Source organism: Leuresthes tenuis, unplaced genomic scaffold (genome assembly GCF_036924035.1).
Source record: "Leuresthes tenuis unplaced genomic scaffold, fLeuTen1.0.hap1 SCAF_8, whole genome shotgun sequence".
Taxonomy (NCBI): Eukaryota; Metazoa; Chordata; class Actinopteri; order Atheriniformes; family Atherinopsidae; genus Leuresthes; species Leuresthes tenuis.
The window spans coordinates 35642613-35669610 of record NW_027325362.1 but is presented as its reverse complement, the minus strand read 5'-3'; the positions used below and the strand labels follow the sequence as shown (position 1 = coordinate 35669610).

General features: G+C 38.7%; 1 protein-coding gene and 1 pseudogene across 3 annotated transcripts in view; both read right to left on the bottom strand.

Moving 5' to 3' along the window:
- Window positions 1–26216, bottom strand: part of hspa12a (heat shock protein 12A) — a 79170-nt gene extending 52954 nt beyond the window's left edge. For all 3 annotated transcript variants that reach the window (XM_072391588.1, XM_072391589.1, XM_072391590.1), the window contains exon 1: window positions 25873–26216. In XM_072391588.1, coding sequence (XP_072247689.1) covers window positions 25873–25912 — 40 coding nt within the window. In that variant the 5' untranslated portion in view covers window positions 25913–26216. The remainder of the gene's footprint in view (window positions 1–25872) is intronic.
- LOC140313335 (uncharacterized) lies at window positions 3449–18706 on the bottom strand (annotated as a pseudogene).
- Window positions 26217–26998: the final 782 nt, after the last annotated feature.

The following is a 26998-nucleotide window of genomic DNA, read 5'->3' as shown; positions in this document are numbered from 1 at the left end:
CAAAAAGCTGAAATTAAAAAGTTCAGTTAAAGGTTTATCTAAACTTCAGGACGTCTCTGGAGCAGCTGGTAGTTTTTGATTAGCAGTTAGTGCGTGGATAGTGTGCTTTTAAAACTAAACTGACACGAAGATGCCAGAATATTTACATTTACTTGCAAACGTTATAAAGTTTTGACAGACGGAGAACTCACATCAGACACTAACAAGATAAATATAAAATTAACTTTTGGAAACACATTTCAGAATAACATCCATTACTTCTCTCTTAGACACACACACTTCAATCTCTATTTCATGTCTTTGTCAAATTATTGAATTAGAAAAATGAAATAGAAATAGACCTTGAAGGCTCACTGAATGACAGTAACCTTTTCCATTTCTGATCTGAACACATCACTTCAGGATATGGATTGGTAGATATTCATACTGAGATGGACATGAACGTCTGCATTGCACTGCCTAATGCACATGTTGAGATATTTCGATGAATAACTGGCCTGATGGTGGCACAAACGCTTTCAGTCTCAATACTTCGACCACAAATTAACTGAGGACAAGGGGAAGAGATGGCAGCATCTTTGTGAAATACTGAACAAGATGTTTCCATTTCAGCAACTATGAAATTACGTTAATCTAACTGTGTTACTACAGACTTTACAACAACATCTGTCTAACCTGTTACTAACCTTACTATAGCTTCTTGATACAATATCCTTAGAGCAGGGTTCCAACATAAGAGTTAACACCAAATCCCTGTTCTATAGTGGAAAAACTTTCTCTCAGTTTCTTCTGTTTCTGTGCTACTGAGTAAAGGCCACCATGACTAGAACTATCGACAGTACTGAGGTTTGTAATCCTTAAACACTCTAAAGTCAGCTGCATAAAATAACCCTTTTTCACAACTGATGCTGAGAGAAGTCATTCTTTCAAAAGTATAATACAAATAAAATAACAGCACATCAACTTTTGTTTCCAAGCAAAAATAATTATACAAGTCATTGTTTAATTAAAAATTAAATGGATTTCCCGCTATGAGCATAGCACTCAACAAATGTCATGTAAACACAATCATTTTGAAACAGCCTAAGTAGCATCGACGGGAGCCGAAACCCTCCACCCATATACACATTGCTGAAGGATGAGTAAAAATAAACAGGAAATTTTGTATTCTTTTGAAAAGTCTGCTCAACTCATGTTGACATTTCAACATTTTTTCTTCTCTCAGCAGGAGCAGTGACTTCTTGTTGGCCTCATGTTCCATTTATTACCCAAATGACTGTGAGAGGCTGAGCCATTAGAGTATGTCAGTAAAAGGATCAGGTGTAAGTAACATTAAAAACTGTTTTCTTCTGGTTAAAACAAACAGAGGAAGTCTTCAGTCCTCTGCTGAGGTATAGTCACTTTAAAAAAAGAATCTGACTGATGAAAAAAGCTGTTAATCCAAAACATGCTTTTAACCTGCACTCCGAGGAGACAGTATGTCACCCTGTATGCGTCTGCCACCCTGACCCAGACTACATCTGTCACACCATCAGAAAGAAAAAGGTCAGTTTGGTCTTTCCTGATATGACAACTATATATCCATTCGGATATAAAGCAAACTAAAGATAAATTTTGATTGACACGAAACATACTGCATCAACATGTATTCCACACAGTGATCTACGCCATGCTCCCCTGCAGCACGACATGCGCCTCCACAAAAATGCAAGGGCACATCTTCTTGACCCTAACAACTGTGACTCGTCCACCGTGTATGTGTTTATATATACTTCAGTGCTTCAAATTATTCATCCTCACTATTTTGTATTAGCAATTTTGAATTTGGCCAAGCCTGGCAGGCAAGCTGGGCTTCCAGGAAATCACTTCAAATCAGCCATCACAGCTGAACATATTCTGGTTTTCTATACACGTCTGTGGATGTGTTGTCTACAGTATCCCGTGGCACCTTGCATTCAATCAGATATTCTCATATCAAGGTCGTAAGGGGCTACAGCCTATCCCAGTTGGGAGCGAGGAGAGAAGAAAATATAAACTTCAACCAAAAAGACCCAGACCAAATTGGACCTTTTTTCTACATTTAAAATGCAGCTATGCTATACCACAGTCAACTATTCATCTAGATTAAATGTCTAAACTATAACACATTTTTAAGTTTACAGAAAAACCTGTAAAAAGCCTGTTACAGTGGTGTCTTCGGCATAGGCTCACACCGATGCCGAAGAGAAGAGGGGCCTCATTAAGTTTGCTTCAACAGATGGCACAAACACAAAAAAATCTGCTATGAAAGAGCGACATTCATAATGAGTTTGAGGAGAGAATGTGCTGGGTCTTCATCAAATCCGAGGTTCCATTTATTCATGCCAGGCATAGAAGGAGACAACCCACCCCTCGCTTCCCACCTCCCTGTGTCCACTTGGCTGCTAGCCCTGACATACGGTGCAAAGAAACAGCCTGATAGCAGATGCAGCTCTACACACACACACACATCATATGCTGGGCTGCATCTAAAGCAGACACAGACTTGCACAGACACTCAAGGATCATCTGTCTGCATATTTTCTGAATGAAGTTACTAATAAAGCTGGCAATCCATAACTTTACTTCCAATCATTTTTATGTCTAACATTCTTTATTGTTGTCATGGCGGATAAATCATTTTTAACACAATGGAACAAAACAAACTTGTGCCATTGTAAGAAAAGCATTTAACAAATTATTAGCTTCTAAGGGCTCCCAGAAGCTGATTTCCTAGAATCTCTGTCGTAATGCTTTCTCTAGCCAGACACTTGGTATGCAATATTCATTGCCTCAGAGGAGGATGACTGCAGTTTGTCTGTAGCGAAACCAGCTAACCACCATGAAACACTTGTCTAATCCTACATGTCAGCTCCAGAAAGAGGATTCTACAGTGCAACCAGAAAGTATTCAAAGCTCTCCACTTTTTCCACAATATCCTGTTACAGCCTTATTCCTAAATAGATTCAATTCTTCTTTTACCTCAAAAAATTCTACACACACATACATACCCCACAATAACAAAGTAAAACAAGTTTGTTTGAAACTTTTGCAAATCTGTTACAAATAAAAAACTGTTTGCTCAATACTTTGTTGAAGCAGCTTTAGCAGCAACGACAGCCTCAAGTCTTTTTGGGTCTGATGCTATATGCTTGACAGACCTATTTTTGGGCAGCCCCCCCATTCTTCTTTGCAGAACCTCTCAAGCTCCATCAGGTTGGATGGAGAGCGTTGGTGCACAGCCATTTTCAGATCTCTCCAGAGATGTTCAATCGGGTTCAAATCTGGGCTCTGACTGGGCCACTGAAGGACATTCAGGAGTTGGCCTGAAGCTACTGCTTTGTTATCTTGGTTGTGTGTTTAGGGTCATTGTCCTGTTGGAAGATGAACCTTCGCCCCAGTCCGTGGTCCAGAGCGCTCTGAAGGATCATCAAGGATGTCTCTGTACATTGCTGCATTCATCTTTCCCTCGATCCTGACTTGTTTCCCAGTTTCTGCTGCTGAAGAACATCCCCACAGCATAATGCTGCCACCACCATGCTTCACTGTTGGTGCCAGTGCCTGGTTTCCTCCAGACATGATGCTTGGCATTCGGGCCAAAGAGTTCAATCTTTGTTTCATCAGACCAGAGAATTTTATTTCTCGTGGTCTTTCAGGTGCCTTTTGGCAAACTCCAGGCAGGCTGTCATGTGCCTTTTACTGAGGAGTGGCTTCCATCTGGCCACTCTACCATAGAGGCCTGATTGGTGGAGAGCTGCAGAAATGGTTGTCCTCCTGGAAGGTTCTCCGCTCTACACAGAGCGACCATCGGGTTCTTGGTCACTTCCCTGACTAAGGCCCTTCTACCCCGATCGTTCAGTGTGGACAGGCGGCCAGCTCTAGGAAGAGCCCTGGTGGTTCCAAACTTCTTTCATTTACGGATGATGGAGGCCACTGTGCTCATTGGGATGTTCAATGCTGCAGCCATTTTTCTGTAGCCTTCCCCAGATCTGTGCCTTGATACAATCCTTTCTCAGAGGTCTACAGACAATTCCTTGGACTTAATTTTCTTGGTTTGTACTCTGACATGCACTGTCAACTATGGGACCCTCTATAGAAAAAGTGTGTGCTTTTCCAAATCATGCCCAATGATTTGTGATTTATGATTTGGATCAGGTTGGAGAAACTTCTGAAGAATGATCAGTGGAAACAGGATGCACCTGAGCTCACTTTTGAGGGTCATGGCAAACGCTGTAAAAACTTATGTAAATGTTGACCTGTCTTACTTTGTCATTATGGGGTATTGTGTGTAGAATTTTGAGGTAAAAGATTAATTTAATCTATTTGGAAATAAGGCTGTAACACAGAATATTGTGGAAAAAGTGGAGCGCTGTGAGTACTTTCCGGATGCACTGTATGTTGCATTACAAAGGTCTGTACTTCAGTCTTTAGTACTGCTCACTTGGAAAATATTTGCATTTGATCCAACATGTTCTTCTATCAGCTTGAATATAGTTTATGAGTGCAATGCCATACTACATGTTTTTTAACAGATTTCCAAAATCTACAAATCTAGTTAAATTTGTAATCATTTATAGGATATCTATCCCCTTTTGATACATAATTTAAGCCCCAGTCAGATACACAGTAATCAGTACCGATATAGGAAGCCATAGTCTGTTAGTGAAGATGTTATACATTATTTATTAAACAAAAGTTTAACATTTTGGGCCCCATTTTCCCCCCTGCATGCTCAATATGTATAGAATTAAAAGGTCCCAAATTGTTAGACTTACTTCTTAGTTTATTGACTACAATGTCCATCTCTGAGGCAAATTTGGGTGTTGAAAGTAGTTGGAAGTTTTTGTCATTGATGTAAACACATTAACTTCCAACATATAAATCAATGTATTGGTTTGGACTCAATACAAAAACAAAAAGTAACAATGAGTATTATTGACGTGTTGGGATGGCAGCAACAGGTGCAACTCTGCTAGTTTAAATTGTGTATTCATGCAATATGATTATAGTAATTACAGGTTCAAATCTTAACTTTCTGTGTGGAGTTTGCATGTTCTGCATGCATAATAAGCCATTTGGAAGTTCAACAAAAACTGTTATTTTTGTATAATATACTGTATTTTCATTTATAATGGCACTTTTTGAAAGTTAAAAGTGCTCCACGTATTTCTTATTTTCCTGGATATACATATATAAACCAAAATGAGTGGTGGCTCTACACTTAGAGAAAAAATAAATACAAATACAAAATCCACTCTCTACTTTGCCTTATTCTATGCAGTGTCACTCAGGGTAATGTTTAAATACTCTGAATAGCAGAGTGAGATTTGAAAGATAATACCTCACAAAACTACAAAGCAGTGTCCGTAAACGCTAATGTTGTTGATCCTAAACATGAAATTCTCAATTACAGTTCTATCAAATGCAATGCAACAGAAGTAGCACACACCAATAGAGACTGGTACAAAATGGTCCTCTTCTCCAAGAGCAGTAAAGTCCTAAAGGCATATAAGTAACTCTATGATTAACAGCTCGATGTCAAAAAATGCTTCAAACTGACTTCTTGTATATATCAGTAATATTTGAACCAGATGTCTTTTTCTCTGCCACCTGTTTAGAGGCTGCAGTAGTTAAATTTACGACTGACAATGCTACTTCTATTTGTTTTATATGGGACCTCTAACTTAGGTCCCTTAACTTACGTCTCTTAAGTAAGCTTAATACTGCTAACTTTAATCTGCCTGACATTTCGACATTACGAGGCAAACTTAAGGAAAAACAGATGTTACATTAGCCAAATAACAATGTGTATTTCATTGTTAAAAAATGGAGAGAAGTCTCTGACAGAAAGGGTGAGTGAGGCAGGTTCCTAAAGAGGTCACAATCTCAGGAAATGCCTTAAAACTCTCTGCTGAACAATGGCTTTCCTTCCTGTCTGTATGTAATGGAAAACAACATCTGATAACAACAAAAGCTCCACTCAAATACTGCCTGGTTACCAAAGGCAATTTCCTTAACCCCAGCTAGACAAAAATTGATCATCAATGTGGTAACAAATGATTTTTGGTAGTTGATGTGAGCAGTGCCATCACTGTAGCACAGGTCTTGATCTGATGCAAAGTCATTATTTTCTTGCTGTGTGTGCATATTTAAACAACCTATAAATAATTGAGTGAGTACAGTTCTTAGTCTGCTTAATCCAAGAAAGAACGTGGAAACCAGAGTTTGAAAATAGCCATGAAATTGAAGCTCACTACTCCTCTCGCTTTACTTTTACCCAACTACGAATCAAGGGCAAAAACATGTTAAAATCCTAAAATAAGCCTGCAGGTTGGGAACGTCAGGAAGATGTTAAGATGATAAAATGTTTGAAAAGATGTTAGTAATTTTTAAAAATCTTTTAAAGAATGTGATGGTAAGAACGTGAGTATCGATGAGACACATTTGAATTATTTTTTTGAAAGATAATTGTGTTGAATGTTTAAAAAGATTAAAAATAATAAAATGTCTAAAATGTCTAGCGGGAGGCCCATAGTCTCAGACTTTGAAAGCCCCTGCTCTATACTTCTTTCACTGTAGGAGATCTACAGCAGTTTCCACCACCAGGTATCCTGAGCCCAGCTACACCTCCACCTCTGTGGCAGCTTCCACCACCAGGCATACTGAGCCTGAAGGACTGTGCTGGTCAACTAGCAGCCCCTCTACATAGGCTCTTCAATATGAGCCTTCAGATGAAAAAGTCCCGGTGTTGTGGAAAACGTCTTGTCTCATACCGGTGCCCAAATTAGGGCAACCAGTGGAGCTGAATGACTACAGACCGGTGGCTTTGACATCTCATATCATGAAGACCTTGGAGAGACTCCTTGTTCGTTGCAGGTTGCTAAGGATCTTGACCCCCTCCAGTTTGCCTACCAGAAACACATAGGAGTGGAAGACGCGATTCTGTACATGCTACATCGGGCATATGCTTATCTGGATGTGCCCGGTTCATATGTGAGAATCATGTTCTTTGACTTCTCCAGTGCCTTCAACACCATACGGCCTCCCAGACTGAAAGACAAGCTTCTAGGTATGGGTGTGGCCCCCTCCCTGACATCGTGGATTATAGACTATTAGACTGCCAGACCACAGTATGTCAGGATGGGGAGATGTGTTTCTGGAACACTGGAATGCAGTTCTGGGGCTCCGCAGGGTACTGTTTTGGCTCCTTTTCTTTTCACCCTGTACACATCAGACTTCAGGTACAACTCAGAGTCCTGCCACATACAGAAGTATTCTGATGATACGGCTGTTGTGGCATGTGTGCGCGGTGGACGGGAGAAGGAGTACAAGGACCTTGTGGAGTCCTTCTATGGCTGGACCAAAAAAAAACAAAAACGTTTCCTCCTGAACACTACTACCAAGACCAAAGAGCTGGTGGTGGACTTCAGGAGATCTAAAACTCCATGCCAGTCAGTCTGCATTGATGGAGGGGAGATAGAGTCTGTTCAGACCTGCAAATACCTGGGGGTGGTGCTGGATAATAAACTGGAGTTGTCTGCCAACATAGAAGCAGTTAATAGGAGGGGCCACAGCTGTCTCCTCTACATGAGACGGCTCAGGTCCTTCAATGTCTGCAGTGACATGATATGCATGTTTTATCACACTATCAGTGAGAGTGCACTGTTCTATGCTGTGGTCTTCTGGGGGAGTTGCACCACAGACAAAAACTGTAGGCGCCTGGACGAACGAAAAAGGCCAATTTTGTAGTAGGCGGAAGACTAGACCCTCTCAGTGCTGTGGAGGAGGAAATTATATTCTGTTTTGGAGAATAATAAACATTTGTAAGCTGCAGTGAGAGGCTCATCTCACTGTGCTGCAGGACTGAGAGGTTCAGGAGGTCCTTTGTCCTTTGATTGCTGACTTTCTCCATGTTTTTCTCCAATTTCTTTATTAATTTAGTATTATTATTATTGTTGTTGTTATTGTTCTAATATACAATCATTGTAAATATTTTTTAAAAAGAAAAAAATTTGAGCTACTCGACTAATTTTGAATTTCCCCCACTGGGGGATGAATAACGTATTTTTCTATTCTATTCTATTCTAACATTGGTCAGATTTTTTAAGCTGATAAGAGAAAAAAAAAAGTTAACAACCCATTTTCCTCAATTATATGTGAGGGAGTGAGGGACAGGGGACTCATTTTTTCCACTTAGTCATTATGAACTGTCACAGAATACAGCTCTGTGTCCTGATTAAGGCAAACTGTGAACTGAAGAGTGTCTCCATAAACTACAAACTTTCAAGGGCATTATTTTCTGTTTGCATTAGCAGCACCAATAGAAATGCAAAAATAACATTAGCTGACTGCCAGTCAGTGTATTTCATCTTGAGTTATAGAGAACTTTGATCAGAGCTGCTTACACAGAAAAGGTGCTGACTGCTATTAAAGTGCTATCATTATCACTTTTTCTTTATCAAGTACACAGTTACAGAGTGCTTGAGAAAGGGGACGAAAACTGTTTAAAGGTAGATATTACGGCTGTTAATTGATTCAAATATTCAGTGATATCCAATGATTGTCCATAATTAACTCGCAGTTAATCGCAAAAATAATTGCACTTTTTCTGTCTTCTAAATGCACCTTATGAGGCATCCATTACGTGCAAACATGCTTACATATATAAACGCACACATGTTAACATAAATATACAAAAATACACGTGAAACAAACAACCTGATATCAAAATAAAGTTAAGAACAAGGAGAGAAAATAAGAACAGATTAAGAACAAGGTTATCAAAAGAAACTAAGCTCAGATGCTAATGGATACTAACATTTTGTATCTAAATAGATATTTATTTTGTAACAGCATAGATACCAGTGGCTCTGTCTTCACCTGCTGCAGCAGACAACTTCACACAGCACCACTGTAGACATTCCCCCTCCTTAACAGTAGCTGCACACTGCTGCACATTGAGTCAGTATTTGTCGCTAGCAGAAAACTAACCTAACAGAGTTTTTACTGTATCAGAAACTCCAGCAGCCTATTGCCTTCTTATGTCACTCAAGCCTTTGAACTGTTGGTTCATTTTTCAAATAGACAAGCATTCAGACCTGTGACTCCATAGTCCTAAATGATCATTTAGACAATTAATGATGAATCAATCAATAACAACACCTAAATATTTAAAGTGTAGAAATTCAAAAATATAAAACATTTCAAGTTTACTTCCTTGTATCATCACAGCGTGTAATGAAGATTGTCATTACTTTCAACAGCACTTTACATTAATTTCATCATAGAAATCACAAATTTAGGTGGATTTTTTTAGTACTGTCCTGTGTTTTTCTGAGTTGTTTGTAAAGGTCATTTGTGCGTATGTTGTTGAGCCAAACTACCCTGTTAGATGGTAGAGCTTGGGAAGGAATCTGTGTTTGTCTACAAAAGGCTGTAAATTAATACCAGTGGCTACTGCTGCTATGAGCTGAGGCTACCTGACAAACAGGGATCTGTCTATGTGTGTCATGATGTTATTTGTTTGTTGTGGGTGAAAAACACCTGGTTAGTCTGCACCAAATCTCTGCCCAAAGCCTAATCCAGCTGCTACATGAATCTTCATTGTCGCCACTGTCTTTTTGAAAAAAAAACCACACCAACAGTTTCTGACACATTCAGGAGCATTTGAGACTTTTGCAGCCAGTCCAATACATTGCACATTGCAGATGACAGTTCATGAGCCATTTGGTGTTTTTTTGCTTTGACATACACAAGTGTGTCATCTGCACACATCTGGCATTGTACATTTGATGGACAGCTACTTGGAAGATGATTTATGTTTATACTAATAACGGTCCCAAAACTGAACCATGAGGTACACCTATATGATTTTCACAAGTCATAGATGTTATATTTTGTACTCTTACACACTGTCTTCTTTGTATCCGGTATAATTTGATCTACTGTATAGTGCATGGAGAGAAATTTAAACAAGATACTTTATTCATTCAAATTTGGTGATTGACAGTATCCAAAGCCAAAGTCAAGAAACACTGATCTATTTACATAATTTTTTATCAATCTCAGACTTATTTTTTCCCAGGAGAAAGCAAATAGTGATTGAATGGTTGAATGGTGTTTCTAAAGTCAAACTACATTGAATGAATATTAAATTAACTGTAATTTAGATTTAGACTTTATTGTCGTGTAAATACATGAAAATACTCCTCCGCATTTAACCCATCCAGGGTGGCACCTGTTGAACACACACTTGCACAGGGTCACACACTCATAGCAACAGATGCCATACACTGGAATGATGGGCAGCCAATCACAGCGCCCGGGGAGCATGGGGGTACGTGGCAGGGAGGTGGACTGACATCCCTCAAGCTGTCAGTTCACCAATCTTTGAGCAGTGAGAGTGGGAATCGAACCTTCCAGTTATTGGACAACCCACTCTAACCACTGAGCCACAGCCGCCCCTGAGATATTTTGCTATGCATATTGGTCTGTAGTTTTCTGTAGGGTTTCCAGACTTTAAAACTTTAAAAATTGGTGTGATTACTGAGCATTTCCAGCAGTTTGAGAAGATATTTTCATTTGTGGATTGATTTCTGATGTTCGTAATGGGAGCAATGAGTGACTGTAATTGTTTAGGATCATTTAGAAAAATTGTAACCATACAAAAAGCATCTTTGTTTATGCATTTGGCAGACACTTTTATGCAAAGTGACTTACATTCATGGTAGACAGGTAGCGTAACAGGGTCATGTCTAAGGACAACTACTTGTGCTATTTACAGCTGAGATAAAGTGCACAGGTCAAAAACAAGGGCCAGTATTAATCAATATTATATTTGGAGCTTGTAATTCTGAACTTAAATTCTAAACAGAATCTAGAAAATTCTAATTAAAGACCATTGCAATCTTATTTGGGTCATCGATCACCTCCTTATGCAGTTGTATTTCCCTGATGCTACCTTTTGCTGCAATGTTTCCTGTAAGTTTCCTTATGTTTCTTTGGCATTACATTTTATATTACTTATCATTTTAAAACAGAAATTCGCTTTTACATTTCTAATTTCTTAAGTTACTTTATTTCTAAGTGAGTTAAAGATTTGTTTGTCATGTGTTGTTTTAGTCTTAAGAGCATAAGCATGCTGTTTCATTAACGTCCAAATAACACTGTTTAGTCAAGGAAGATGTTTTTCCTCTGGTCTTACCGTAACTTTTTCTGAAATCGACTCATTGTTTCTTGGATAACCACCATAAATACATTACAATTTTGATTTACGTTTACATGTGAGAGATGATCAGACCAACTGATTTCATACCAGTGCAGCTTCTAGGTTACTTTATTCACTTTTACGTACTCTTAACTGGTTGGATGTTTTATTAAGAGGACAAACGTTTGGATTTGAGAAAAGTATCAAATTATGGTCACAAACCTGTTATCATAATTGGACACTTTTCAATTCTATCACACCTATTACTAAAAACCAGATCGATACATGTTTCAAATTATTTGCTTCTTCTAGTGGGTCCTTTGATTAATTAGGACTAATCATGACTATTAGTTAACGAATTGAGCCATTTACAATTTGATTCGTCAAACCAGTTTATAATAAAATCTCCAACTGAAATTATCTCCTTCTTCCAGTTACATTATTTAAGAACAGCAGGTAGTTCCTCATAAAAACTATTAGAAGTCAATGGAGGCCTATAGATTCCAATCAATGTAATTCACATTTGTGGTGAGAGAGTTACATTAAGACCAATACATTCTAGGCTATTTACAAGTGATTATTCTATTTGTTTGCATATCAAATGCGACCTTATATAAAATATCACTCCCCCACCTCTATCCTTCTTTTCTAAAATTGTTGTGCCCAGGTGCACTTAGACCAGCTGTTGCAAAGTTCACCATGTAACCAAGACTCAGTTATGCGTAGATATATAGATTAAATTCTTTTTATTTTTTATTTTATTTTCCACCAACCAGCCAATATTACACATTATACATGTACATATATATTCTTACATACTATAAAATACATACAGATAGTGTACACAACATCAAGGCATAAAGTAAAGCACAGTAGGTAAATCTAAATATAAGGTACTCGAGCACAAGCAACAGGCATGTAGGTCCAGACAGACTGAGTCCAAGAAAAAAACAAAATGAAAAAAAAAAAAGAGCAGGATGTTTGACGGTAAATACATAAAGATGATTTAAAGATCTGAAAAGAAGTGATAGAGCTGAGTGATTGCGATAGTTTATTCCAGTCTGATGGAGCTTTAAACTTAAATGTGCTGTGACCAATTTCTTTCCTGATTTTTGGGTAAAGAAAAATAAATTATCAGTATGTCTTAGGCTATACTGTGAACAAAAAGGAATAAGGTATTGTTTTAGATACTGAGGGAAATTAAAATAGATACACTTAAAAGTAGATAATGACCAATGAAATTTCCTTCTTGCTTTGGGAGCCAGCCAATTCAAGGATTCATACATTAGACAGTGGTGGGTCCTGTATGGGCACCTCAGAACAAATCTACAAAGACTATCAGAATAGAGAATAGAATAGAAAAATACTTTATACATCCCCCAGTGGGGGAAATTCAAAAAAGTGTTTATATATATAATATAAAGTGTTTAGAGTATGAAGATTTGTTTCTGGGGTGTTGCGATAAATAACATCAGCATAGTCAATAATTGGCAGCACCAATTGTGTTGCAATTCTTCTTTGGACTTGCAAAGAAAAAGATTCAACAGAACGGTAAAGTGACTTCAGGACAACCATAAAATTTCTTTGTGATTTAGGTGATTTGAGGTTGAAAAGATAGCTGAGAGTCTAGCCAAAGGCCTAAATATTTAAATCCATCAACTTTTTCAAGTGCTGTACTATGGAGGCAGTTGATGTACCACTTGTTTGTTAAAGGCAAATGATTTTGTCTAGTGCAAAATAACATAAAATATTATTTATTCTTATTCAAAAGAAGCTTATTGACAGAGAGCCATTTTTGGACTAGATTAAAATCAGACTGTATTGAATATTGAATTTGTGAAATGTCTGAACAGGAGGAGAATATTACAGTGTCATCTGCATATAAGTGAATTTGACTGTCAGAACAGATTTGTTGGAGGTCTTTGAAAAAAATAGAGAATAATAAAGGGCCTAAAGATGAACCTTGAGGTACAACTTTGTCAATATCAATAGTCTTAAAGTCTGACTGGCTGCCCTGAAAAAAAAACACATTGACTTATATGATGAAGAAAAGAGTTGAAAAATAGCAAAGACTCTGTAGAGAGACCAATAGAATGTAGTTTATCTAAAAGGCGATAGTGATCAACCATATCAAATGCTTTAGAAAGGTCAATGAATATAGCACCTGTAGGTATATTGCTATCAGATGCTCACTGTATATCGTTGGTAAAAAAATTTTTTACAAAAACAAAACCCCAATTTTCTGAAGATTTCAACCACCTGTCAACTGATTTTTATTTTCTTAACCATAAAAGTAACATATATATAATAATTATTTATACTGCAGTAATAGTATGTCCCTTTGCAGATTAATAAAGTACATATTGAATCATATTGAAGTGAATTGAATTTACAACCTGGTTGTATGAGGAAAAAAACTATTTAGTTAAAATTGATTTAATTCAAGTTGGTAGAAGTTGGTCTGAAGCCCTATTCATTACAATTGTTTTATGTATTGTAATTCGTCATTTTTGCTTCTACAGTATCAAGTATTTCGTATGTCCCATGGTATTCGCTATAGAGTTTAAATTCTTGTATCTTGATGACATGAAAGAGGAAATTTCAAGAAAAGATTCATTTACAACTAGAACGGGGTACTAATACCAAGCCTTGGTCTACAGACTAGAGCCCTGCGCGGGACTGTTTTCTTCATCCTGCTCCTGCTGAATTTCTGACCATTACCGCCTGCACCACAACGTGTGTGTTACACTCCCGCCCGCACCCGCAAAACTTAGAGAATTTATGCCCGCACAATAATAGAAATGCATTGATTTTGTGTCTTCTCCCGTTCTGCAGGAGAAAACACGTCATTTTATTAAAAAAGAGATAAAAAAATATTAAATAGATTAATAAATAATAATTTTTAATAAATAATTAATATTAATAGAATTAAAAAATTCTATTAATAAAGAGATTCATGGACAATTGAGAAACTTCTCCAAATGTCAGACTTGCCTTGCTTTGTCTTTGTGCTGTAAAGACCTTCTTTGAGCTTCCTTTCCACATCATTTATTGACATCCTGTCGCTAGGATACATCCCGACAGTGTTGCCAGGTGGGAAATGTAGTATTATCGTACCAGAGACATAAAATGATCGTATTTTGAGGGAAATTATCGTGAGCCAAATCATGAGGCCTGGAGGCCACCTCCTGTTAGGAACTTCTGAGGCAAACGCATGCACGTCACTCGTAGCTCACATAGAAAAGCATGATTGACTTGAAACTTGTCACATGGAAATGGAAATGCCTTCAGGGTTCACAAAAAAAATCCAAAAGACAGTTGCGACAGGCTGATTACCATAGACATAAAGATGTCTGTGTCTAAGATGTCTTTATATGTCTATGCTGATTACAACCACACTTTCACAGAATGGTCAAATTGTCATATATTTGGCCTTTTTTGGGATTATTGATCGTACATCGTACACAGGGCAAAATTATCATACAAATACGATAATTACCGTACCCCTGACCTGGCAACACTGCATCCCGATCCTGCAGTGGGTTTTTTTATCCACCCGCACCCACCCACAGCAAAGTTCATACCGCCTGCTCCCGTGAGATTTGAGTTGGGTCCCAGTCCCAATGCAGCCATCTACTACAGACTTAAAGCTGCAGTGTGTAACTACGTGTCTATAAATATCCATTTCACTCAAGCCACTACAAGAGGAGATGATACAACGCTGATTAAGCCGTTCGGGTCCTCTAAAACCTTGCAGTATTTTTCAGTATTTCTTTTTTTGTATTTGGTGTCGTGGGACGCACAGGAAATGATGCAATCTACTCAGTTTTACCTGACAACGAGAAGGGAGGGGGGAGGAGAGCGCTGCTAGAAGCAACATGATGGAGAACCCGAAGAAGCGACCAAGAGGTTAAGAAGTGGATCGCACTGCAAAGAAAAGGCCTTCCCATATGGCAGAAGGTCTGTTGGCGAAGAGAGAGTGACAAAAGGAGAAGACTAAGCAGAATTTGCATCGGTGTTGCTTTTCCTCGATGGAGAGCCCTGAAGGAGGAGATTGGACTGAGGTCCAACACCAATGTTGCCCTGATACTGCTGTATAAGTTAGTGACTCTGTTCAGCTTTAAGAGGCAAACACATGGTCCCAATCCATCTGCTATGTACGAACGTATCATTCCAGTAGAAATGTATGTGTGAATAGTAAAAATTTTAAATCAGTCAGTTAGACATGTTAAAAGGGAGTTACAATTGAGAAAAATAAGGTGAATCCTGAGTTGGCTGAAAGTAGTGATTTGATTCTTGCAATATTTTTCAGTTGAAGTAAACTATAAGATAAAGACAGAGATTAGGAGAAGGTAAATTGTTTTGTTGCATGCTTTACAGTGACATAAGATTTCAGCACATTTAGATTGATTAATTTGTGAATGGGTTTTTATTTCTCTTGTGGAAAAAAAAAGTTAATGGAAATTGTAAAAAAAAAAGAAAAAAGCTTACACAATTGCAACAAAAATGTATCCGCTTGCTCAAGGTAGTTTTTGTTTGTTTAAAAGAAGTCTAGGAATGCTTTAGGAGGCATGAAAAATCATGTTAGAGCTGGCAAAGATTAACATGATGCAACTCACAAGCTGTTTCCGATTTGAGTCTGCAAAAACAGACTCACGTGACTATGACATAATATCACAGGTAATCACAGAAATTAAAGTAATTCTGCAAGAAAAGCACTCTCCGTTTTCGACTTGTGGATGTCTACAGTGGTATTTGTTGCATTTCCTCCCCAGGAGTTAGTACTTACTACTTCTACTGTGGAAGACCACCAAGACTCGAACAACCTACTTTACTCACTTCAAACCAGTCTTGGAAACGTTTCTGATTCACATTTCTTGTTTGTAGCTTTCAAAGGCTTGCTTCAGACGCTTTGAAACTAAATGGAAACTCAGCTATTGGTTGAATTGCTTAACCTAAAACCAAACACTTGATTTAAATACCAAACATGCCCAAGACGCATGAAATCAACTCGGTGAAGACTCATCATTTTGCTTTTGAATTGTCGGTCTGTGATGTGCATCTAAGTGTTTAATGCGTCACAAATGAATACTTCTACACAATGTTAAAGAGAATATGTGAAACAGTGTCACCATAAAACTTTTCACCGGTGTAGAAAATGTGTTTTGTTTGCTAAATGGGTGCCGTTTCCTCTCTTCCTCTTCCCCAGTTCACATGCTTCTCTACTTTGTGCATGCAACAGATATGACAAAATCTTGAAAACAGTCCATTTCTTCCCATAAATATAGAACATAGATTTGTTTACTTAAGTCAAGTGGGGGCAGTGATTGGGTCACTCCTTCCATATCATTTGAAATGATAGGACCAGTCAAAGGTTTGGACATACCTACTGTTTTAAAGAAATAGATGTGTGTAGATGTTCAATATCAGCCAAACTTTCGCCTGGTATTGAATTTAAATCAATTTAATGAGGACATAATTGAGGTTTCAGCAATAAAAGCTGATTGGTTATGATCACTGTATGAGAAAGATACAGTGGGTCTTTCCTGCCAGTAGCAATGAGTAACAAAAAAAGCTTAATGGAAGCTTGTATTGATTACATTAAAAACTGCAACAATATAATAACCCTTTGGGATTTTAATCTAATTTAATCATATTTTCATTTCATCACAAAGCTGTACATGTCAAGTAAAAAAACTTGTGTCTTTAACACCTCACAATACATCAAAATGTTTTCTTCAAGTAACAAAAAGAAAATGCAATTTTTTATTTTTTTTTCCATTGCTGATTTACCTATTTGATATAGCATAATTTACTTAGATTTGTAGGATCTTGGTTACATTAAGATTACACTGACATTAGACTATTTAGAAAAAATAAGAGTTGTTAGTGGTGAGTGACATGCAGACTCATCTAGAAGGTGAATTGCTGTTCTACCCAACACCACAGAGATCACAGTTGGAAAAGAATTCCTGCTGAAGACAGCCATAGTGAGGGTGAACTCAGGCAGAGACACAGGGTTTCTACTATGATGTTGGCTGCATAGAAACCAGTATTAACCCTAACCTGCTAAAATGATAGTTGTAAACGTATCCTATGACAATATGTCATCATCTTGCTTATTATTTTCTGCGAACTATTCATTCATACTTATTCCACATTAACACAAATGTTACAAGAGTTATTTTTAGACATATTTTTCTTTCAAGCATCATGATGACTTTGAATGGTCTCATCTCTAAATGAGAAGCCTTGACACTGCTTGATCCACACTATCACTTTCAAGAAAATGCTGCATGAATCTTGACAGGAAGTACCACATAGATTACTTACAACTAGGGCTGGGCAATGTATTGACTTTTTAATTCATATCAATCTTTTTTTTTAACGAGGTATAAAATCAGCCTATTGTTAATTCTGATATAATCTAATGCCATTCATCCCCCTGTAAAGCTGCCTGTGTGTATTTCTCCTGCTGCTCAGTCACAACGCAGCTCCGTCTCCGTGTTTTCCTCTGATTGTCAGCAACAAGCTGAGTCGCCCCTTGTCTGAAATTTTACTTGGGGGCTGGGTGGGAATCTTAGCAAGAAGTCAGGAGCAAATGCAGCAGATATTTAGATTCTCAGGTCCCACTGCTCCAGAACATCTCTCGAATGTTTCGTGATTGCAGTAGATGTCAGGACATTGCTATGAAGATGTTGGTAAAATGCGGAGGCACAAAAAATCTTTCCTCACAAATTAGACATTTTTCCACCATATTGTTGAAAGAAAAGTCTAACCTCAAACTTGGAGAAGTCAGCAGCTAGGGTGTTGAATTATCTGAATTGTCTGATAACACTCCTCCTCACTACTACGCAATTCACAGAATGACGTCAGCAACTAAAAGTCATTTCATTGACTGAGCATGGTTATGTAAATTAACTGCCTTTTACACTTCGCATTAAGATGCAAAGCCTCTGCTGTCTTTTGTGACTGATAGAACTGCTATTTGTGATCATTTCCGAATGACACAAAGATCCTGTGTCACAATGCACTGCATTGTTGTACTGAACTATGTATTGCGGGGAGTAGGACACTAAAAGAATCATTGGCACCACAGCATTTAAATAACAATCAATGGAACAATTTCCACAATAAAAAGAAATAGAAGAAGAGTCTAACTTCAAGTCAAAAGATTTTTATGTTACAAAAGTCTAACAAAGGGGCACCAGCTCTTCAAAGCTCCTCAAAATTCTAATGCAGAATCACTTCTTACAACTAATGGGTTAAAGCTGCCTGTCTCCAGAAAAACTATAAAGCACACTGGGTTATAAGGCACAATATCAATGATTGACAGCTAACGGGTCTATTTTCATACATAAAGCGCACCGGGTTATAAGGCGCATTAAATGAAACAAAACTCAGACAAGTCAAACTTTATTCAACTCACTTGTTGTACTGCGTGACTGATGGCGGAGAGTCTGAAATCTTAACGGGAGCCATTTTTGGGGCAATGTTATAGAAAATGAATGAATGAATGCACACACCTTAATGTTGAAGCACAGATCATATTACTCCGTGAGGCTCGTGACTACGGTGGCCCGTAATGCTCAAACCATCAAGCAGTGCAGCTTTGTAGCTTACCAAGGCTGTGCTAAAACATTTTGACAGATTTATGAGCGCCGTGTACCACATAAAATCGGTTCTAGGTTAGAAAGCACAACCAGAATTAATTCATACATTAGGCGCACCGCATTTTAAGGCCCAACCTGTCAGCAGCACCAATTTCAACATTCTTAAAAAGTTTAAACAACCCAGGAAAACTAATATGGCATCAAATTCAACTGAGTTCATGGCAGTCAATGCATAATAAATGTGTGTGAGACAAATAAAGAGCAAATGTCACTTCTAACTTTTCCCTTGTTATTTATACATACATAAACCTCGATTCAAATCACAGCCATTGTCTTCAAAGGGGATTTTGTAAGACAGTATCACATTGTTCAATAATTATTAGATTTTCTAACAACATAAACAGAACACAACAGATAAATATGTAAATGAGAGCAGTGTAGCATGAGGGTGCCGTGGTTAGCACTGTCACCTCACAGCAAGAACATTTCTGGTTAGTGGTTCCTCCCACAGTCCAAAGACATACATGTTAGGTATGTACTAGTTGCTCTAGTGGCTAGTTTTTCCTCTGTATTAATTGGTTACAAGGCTTGAATTTCAATGCAGAGTTACTGATAATGCATGTCATTTCAAATAATCCGCAATAATGCAGGAAATCCCCACACCGATTTACAGTGATATTGTTTAAAGACGTGTGAAGTGAATTCAGTCATTTTCTTCTAAACACATTAAATAGATCAGAAATGTATTTCTCAACAAAAAAGCGTTTCAACCATTTCGATTGGAATTGTGGAGCGGGTCTGGGCGGGTCTAAAATCAGTGTTTAGCATTAACCCGCCCTTGCTGCTGTAGTAGCATTAATCCATTCAGCCTCGGTGGTTTTCCCGCTCGGTCTCGAGTCTCGGATAGCATAGCACGGTAGTTTGCAGCTAGCTGGCTAACAACTGTAACTAACTCTTCATGTCTCCTCCTCGTTCATCTTCCCTGGATGCCACAAACACCAGGGTAGTGGCTCCATTACTTTATTTAAATTTCCAACTGACAACGGCATCAAGAAAGAGCGGATCGATTTTGTTAGGAGCTACTGTGGAACGTTAATAATCACCACCACCCGTCTCTGTCCACTTTACCCCCGATGGTTTCACCAACTCTCACCAGGTAAAGTCTGGATTCCTGAACAGTCCGTTGAGGCTGGTCAGGGGGGCCGTACCGACCGTCTTTCTCCCCGGCTTACGTCCTCTCGGGTGCCGTCATCACCGCCCTGGCATTATGTGCTCTTACACTCAGAGAGTGTAAGTAAGTTATGTGCTTACAATGCTGTAAATTTAGGCAATTAAATGCATTTTGCTGAATGTGCAAATCCTGAAAGTGATTTTACATGTTCTCCCTGTCATGCCCGTGTAATATTAGCATGAATGTAATCATGACATAATTTGGCCTCATTCCCTGAGTGCAGTCCATCTGACAGCACAATGATAATCGACAGGTAATACGGTAATTTGAAAAAAGAAAAATAATATATATATATCGTATCGGGAAGTCTGACACAGGTCTGGCAGCCCTGTAATGTGTGATGGACTGTTTTTTTAGTCTTAGTTTGATGCCTATGAAACACACTCAATTTCGGAGTATTTATTCCTCATGTTGATGGCTCCATGTGAACAGCTGTTATAACTATCACCAGGGTGCAGTGGTTAGCGTCCGCCCCACAGTCCTGGAGCTGAGAATACTGCTCATTCTTACCCGATTTTGACACCTAATTTCATAAACTTATTGTTATTGTTAATCATTCAAATTTGGCTGGGTGATTGATAACACTTTCTTCTTTAGTCTGACAAACTCAAAACACATATTTATATTCACTTTACACTCTTTAATAATACTCAGCCAATAAAAGTTCATACAAGTTAACTCCCAGATAGCAGCTTCCTCTCTGAATAAGGCTAAAAGCTCCCGCTGCTGTTGTAGCATCTCTCTAAAACATTTATAAAAAAAACGGTTCGACTGATGAATTTGAAGCGGAGCTGCAGTCTTGGGCAGAGTTATAGTCTCACACACTTCTCTGCAGCTACCCACCTGTGTCTGCTCCCACCCCACCCAAATTAAAACAAAATTAAAAAAAAAAATAAAAAATTAATGTGGTTTGCTGAATATTAGATCTATCCCTTTAAAGTCTCTGTTAGTGAATTATTTGATTTGTGATCATCATATTGATATATTTTGTCTTACAGAAACCTGGCTGCAGCAGGAGGATCATGTTAGCATTAATGAATCAACTCCCTCTGACTATTTAAATGTTCATGTTCCTCCAACCACAGGCAGAGGAGGAGGAGTGGCAGCTATCTTCAGATCAGGGTTACTAATCAGTCCTAGACCCAAGATTAGTTTTAGCTCTTTTGAATCTCTGATTCTCAGTTTTTCCCACCCAAAGTGGAAATCACAAAAACCTCTTGTGTTTGTTGTTGTGTATCGTCCACCTGGCCCTTATTCTGAGTTTCTGTCTGAATTCTCAGAGTTTTTATCCCAGTTAGTGCTGAGTACAGATAAAGTCATTGTAGTGGGTGACTTTAATATTCATGTAGATGTTGAAAATGACAGCCTAAATATTAACTTTAATTCTATATAGACTCTATTGGATTTTCTCAAAGTGTTCACAGACCTACTCACTGCCTTAATCACACCCTCGACCTTGTGCTGACTTATGGCAGTGACAGTGAACAGTGTTCCCTCATACAAGAATTTATCATTTGACGCACATATAAAACTGGTTTCTAGGACTGCCTTCTTTCACCTTCGTAATATTGCCAAAATCAGGAACATCCTGTCTCAGGGTGATGCAGAGAAACTAGTTCATGCATTTGTTACTTCAGGATTGGACTACTGTAATTCCTTATTATTGGGCTGTCCCACATATTCTCTGAAAAGCCTCCAGCTGATCCAAAATGCTGCAGCCAAAGTTCTGATGAGAACTAACAGGAGAGATCATGTTTCTCCAGTTTTAGCTTCTCTTCATTGGCTCCCTGTTAAATTCAGAATAGAATTTAAGATTCTTCTCCTCACATATAAAGCTCTTAATGACCGAGCTCCATCATATCTTAAAGATCTCATAGTTGGATATTTTCCCAACAGAGCACTTTGCTCCCAAACTGCAGGTTTACTTGTTGTTCCCAGAGTTTCTAAAAGTAGAATGGGAGGCAGAGCCTTCAGTTATCAGGCCCCTCTCTTGTGGAATAAGCTGCCAGTTTGGCTTCAGGAAGCAGACACCCTCTCTAACTTTGAGATTAGGTTTAAAATTTTCCTTTTTGTTAAAGCTTAGGGATGGCTCCGATGACCCTGAGACATCCCATAGTTAAGCTAGTATAGGCCGAGACTGCTGGGGGCATCCCAGCATTAATTAAATTTCTTATTCAATTAATTGGATTTTATTGGATTATGAATACAATGAATTGGACTCTAATAGTCTTGAATTGAACTGCATCACTGGAGTGCCTGAGATCCCATTTGTTGTGCACAACATAAATAAACTGAATTTAATTTAACTAAAAGGAGCTTGAAGGCTAAAATAGCCAATTGTTGGCTTGGTGTATGAGAGCCCTACTCTTATTCACCAAGTCAGCAATCAGCTGTCAGGTATGTCTGAAGCATCACTGAATGTGGTTGTCAGCAGCAGAGAGAGAGAGAGAGACACCTCACTTTGATGGGCTGTTCAGCCCAGTACAAGACAGTACAAGAAGGAGAGCGACAGTAAAAATCTCTTTCATTTGTCATCTTCATTTCTCCAAAATAGGCAACTCTTTCACAAGAGCATGGCCCTGAGGAGTGAAGAAAGGGAAAACTAACTGATAAACCTGATTCAAGAGAGACCAGTTGTGGTTGACATTACCAACCATCACAAAGCACTCTCTGCTGTGTTTATGTTTCGTTGGATTTTCGTTCTTTCTGTGGAACTCCCACAACCTAAATGCAATGTAAGATGCATTTAAAACTTCAAATGTGGCTGTAGAAGTTGTACAATATCATACAAGGAGGTGCGCTTTACTTTCTTTCACTGGTGACAAAGCAGCATTTGTTCTCCTGGTCCTTACCTATTTCACTGTGTGCATGCAGACTCATTCTCCGATAACAAACCGACAAACGATAAAGTTTGCATATCCAAGGACCTTGAAATCTGAGTAAATGATGCTATACGAGACAAATTTTACTCATAGTTTTTCATCTGTATGACATAACAAAAACTGTAGCATTGCAGAGTTACCCTGACATTTGAAAATCCCACAGTGCGACTTCTGAGAATTCTCACATTACAGAGTCCTTGCTGAAACAATATAGTGTTCAGCCCTGTTAGGGTCTTTAATCACTATCAATAATAGTATAATGTTTCACTTTGATTTGTCGGCAATACTGGAATTATAATGCGTTTGACCTTATGGTCGTAGGGATGTGCCTTTAGCATTTTCTGTAAAAACAGACAAGGCACACTGCAGTTAACACAAAACCCTGCTCTTTGTCATTAGCACTTATAATTGCATGTTTTGCATTTAACATCATGCAAGTTTTTCCTTTCATTCAGCCCAATGAGAACACAGAGGCCCAAGCAAATCAACATGAACAAAGGACTTCTTTTATCCTCCAAGAGCTGCTCTGAAAATGAAAACACAAATTAGCTCAAAGACTGCATAAGTAAATGAATTTAGACAAATACACTGTTAAATCTGATTTAGAGATGTTTGGTCAGAGTAAGAAATGATTCTATTACATACTAAACATGATTTAAACCCCAAAACCAGTTAACTTTACAAACAAATAACCAGTCTGCACAGTTTGACTTCTGTGCATCACTGTGACATCATGCTCCGAATTATTGCACTTTTTTGAGCAGACGCACTAAAGTGGGAGATCAGCAGAGTGATGCAGACTTCATGTTGCACAGGAGCCACCACAATCACAAGGAAGCTGTTTCTACACATGGTTAAAAAACAGACATGCCTTCTCACACATGGAGCACACAAAACAAGACGTTGCACCTCTAGAAATACCCTGCTTGGTTTAGGTGGAGGGTGGTGCTTGGGTGGAGCATGCAGGGGACAGGACACATGGCATGATACAAAATGGATGCCAAGAGCTGCCGCTACGTAACCAGTCTGAAATTTTGTCTTTCATTTAGATTCCTCGCGATCCATATAACGGAGTGAACGGGGCTTAGAGGATGCAGCCTCTAAATAAGGCATTATCTGTCTTTATTTCACCAATACTTTAAGAAGAATGAATGAATGAACGTGTGCTATAGCTCTGTTAGCTCATAGCTGCTGTTATGTGGCTACTTGCAGCTAAAGGAGAGCTAACGGAGGGATTTCTACACAGGCACTCTACTGGGACCACTTCATCCACACGCCCCCCTGCAGCACAGTTTATTCACTCCGTGCTCTGTGACAGTCGGCTAACTTCACACAGAGTTTGCTGCTGATAGTTTTGTGCAACATGGCAGGATATTTATCATTTTGACAACGTGAACGACAACTTTGAGTACGATGGACGTTCTTACCGGAGTGAATGAGCTGTGCTGCAGCGGCGGGCGTCGATGACGTCATCCCAGTAGACGAGTGTGTAGAAAGCCCTCTTATAAACATATTTCATGCCAGAAATAAGGTATAGGTTTAAAAATACCGGAGTGCCCCATTAATTCTATACATAATTACTTGTACTGTTCAAAAATTGGCTCGATCAATCAAACCTAACGTGTGAAGAACAGACAACACAATTATGAACAAACTGCTTAGAAGTTGCTTCTAAAAGCTCCACATTCAGAAAAGCAGAAACTGAGCAAAGTACATCTATCTGCTGACGACACACATGGTTTGTACTCCCACCATGTAGCTTCCTTGTTGAAAACAACAGTATTCAGAGCTGTAGTATGCAATGTGTCCTAAAAGTGTTGCTTTAAAACAACACAAGAAACACTTCTTAACTTTAGGAATTAAAATTGTATAAAAGTCTGATTTTTAGCGATCATTCCTATAGTACATCATGTGGGGGCAGTTTCTAAGGTATTCAGTGAGTTGCATTCCATAATGCTGGACTGTGACCAAGTTTTAGAGAGGAACTTAAAAAAAAGGCAAACTTAACTTATGGACGTTTAACCAAGAGATTTTTAAAGAATCAGGTAGATTTCTCATCCTTGCAGGCATTCAAGTACTGGGATCCCAGAGAAACCTTTCTTAATATATGCCGAATTGTGCAGTATGAGGATTTGGAAAACATTTGATGTGTAAATAAATGGTTTACTATACGTTAGAGCCTATAGAAACAGAGAGTTTACTGTGGAATTCGATGGCTATGGACACTTGCAGGTATACGAAAGTTTACTTATCTCAGCCCCTTAGAACACAAAAACATTTTCGGTTTCACCTAGTAGACATTTGAGCCTAAAAAGCTCAAGGCTGTAGTAGCATGGCCAGACACCATGGCAGCTCCATCTGGGCGGGTGATGAGCACTGCGTTACCTGAGCACATGCTGCAGACTTTGCTGCATTGAGTCACAACTCCGACGGGACAGGCCACGTGACCAAACTGCACCGTTATGGTAGACCGAGCTGAGATGTATCTGCCCCCCTGCAGACTAAATACGAATTGACCCACCTCTCAAACAGAAACCAAGCCGCACTAATAAACTTTTTAAAATAGCCATTTATTTGTTGAGAGCGCCGCTTCGTGTAGGCCAGAAGGCGAGGTCCTGTACACTGCGGTTACCATTTGAAAAGCGCAGGCAGAGCGTCAAAGCTAATTTAGCTTGCCTACACCGCAAAAGATGTCACAAAGACTTTTTAAAGCTGGCTTCAACCACGGTGCAATAATACCCCTCGTCCACGGCCTTTACCTAGACCACTCATCTCTGAAATCTCAGAGTACACGTGAACGACCCACTGCTGACCACAGCGAAGAGAAATTGCGTACGTGCACGCGCATTAATTGCTATCAGAGATGACCATTGCTACCATCTAAGAAAGAATTAATAGGTGTAACGAAATTAGCTAACTCACCCGTTGTTATCTTCTCTGTCGCCGTGTCCTTTTCACTCATCTTATCCCGCAGTTTAACCTCCTCCCGAGCTTTCTCTCCGATACAGCTACACCAAGCAATTTTCCTGGTTGACTCGTACACCGGGCCAAGGAGGAAAAAGCAACAGAAACAAGCTCCACAATGCTAAATCTGGGTCCCCCTCGACTTATCTTCCCTTTCCGATTCTAATTTCGAGGGGAAAATGTGTTCAAAACACGCTTCTAACAGTTAGTATCTAGGGGTATGTGAATTGGGAGGGGGGCAGTGAGCTTCAACAGATAGGATGTTGGACCCCAGACTTTCTGCTGCTGCTGGCTGCCCCTCCCATCGCATTCACGCCTATCCTAGCCAGGAATGCTGCCACTGACCGGTCTGCAGCAGCTTTGCTCAGAGCGCCCTTTGGGCAAAGGAACCCTTTGCATTGCCGTACACTAAAATGCGTTCTGTTCACCAATGTAGCGCTAATCTGATGAACCAATGTGATGTGAACGAATTAGAAACGACCTGGTTCGTGGTACTTTTTAAAGTAATTATTCAAATTTGATCACTTTATAGCCAAGATAATGGTTATTTATAATTATACTTTTAATTGAGTTGAATTTTTAATTGGGCTGAAAGATATTCAAGTTAAAATAACAACCAAAATAAGTTAAATCAACTTTCAAATATAAATCAAAATAACTATCAGATGTTGATATAAAAAAAATTGTATTCAAGATAACAAACTAATGTTAAGACAAAAATGTGTTTTTAATTTCACATAAAATTTGAAAGCAGCCCTTTCACTCATTTTTTTAAGTTGAAAAGCTATGTTATATTTTACAGTGTGTCCATATCTGAGGTGTCGGAAGCTGCTGTTCAAGGACTCACTGCACTGGCCACTTGACTGAGAAAAAATACATCAGAGAAGTAGCTAGCAGAATAAATTAGATGTTCTCCATAGTATCATCCAAAGTGTAGTCTTAGTGGCCAGGTAATAAGGTGATAATAGACTCACTCAAGGCTGAAACTGAACAATACTGGAAGAGTATATGGGAGAAAGAGGTGTCACCTAATGCCAATGCTGCTCCATAGGTCTGGGAGCTCACCACAGCAGTGTCCTAGAGC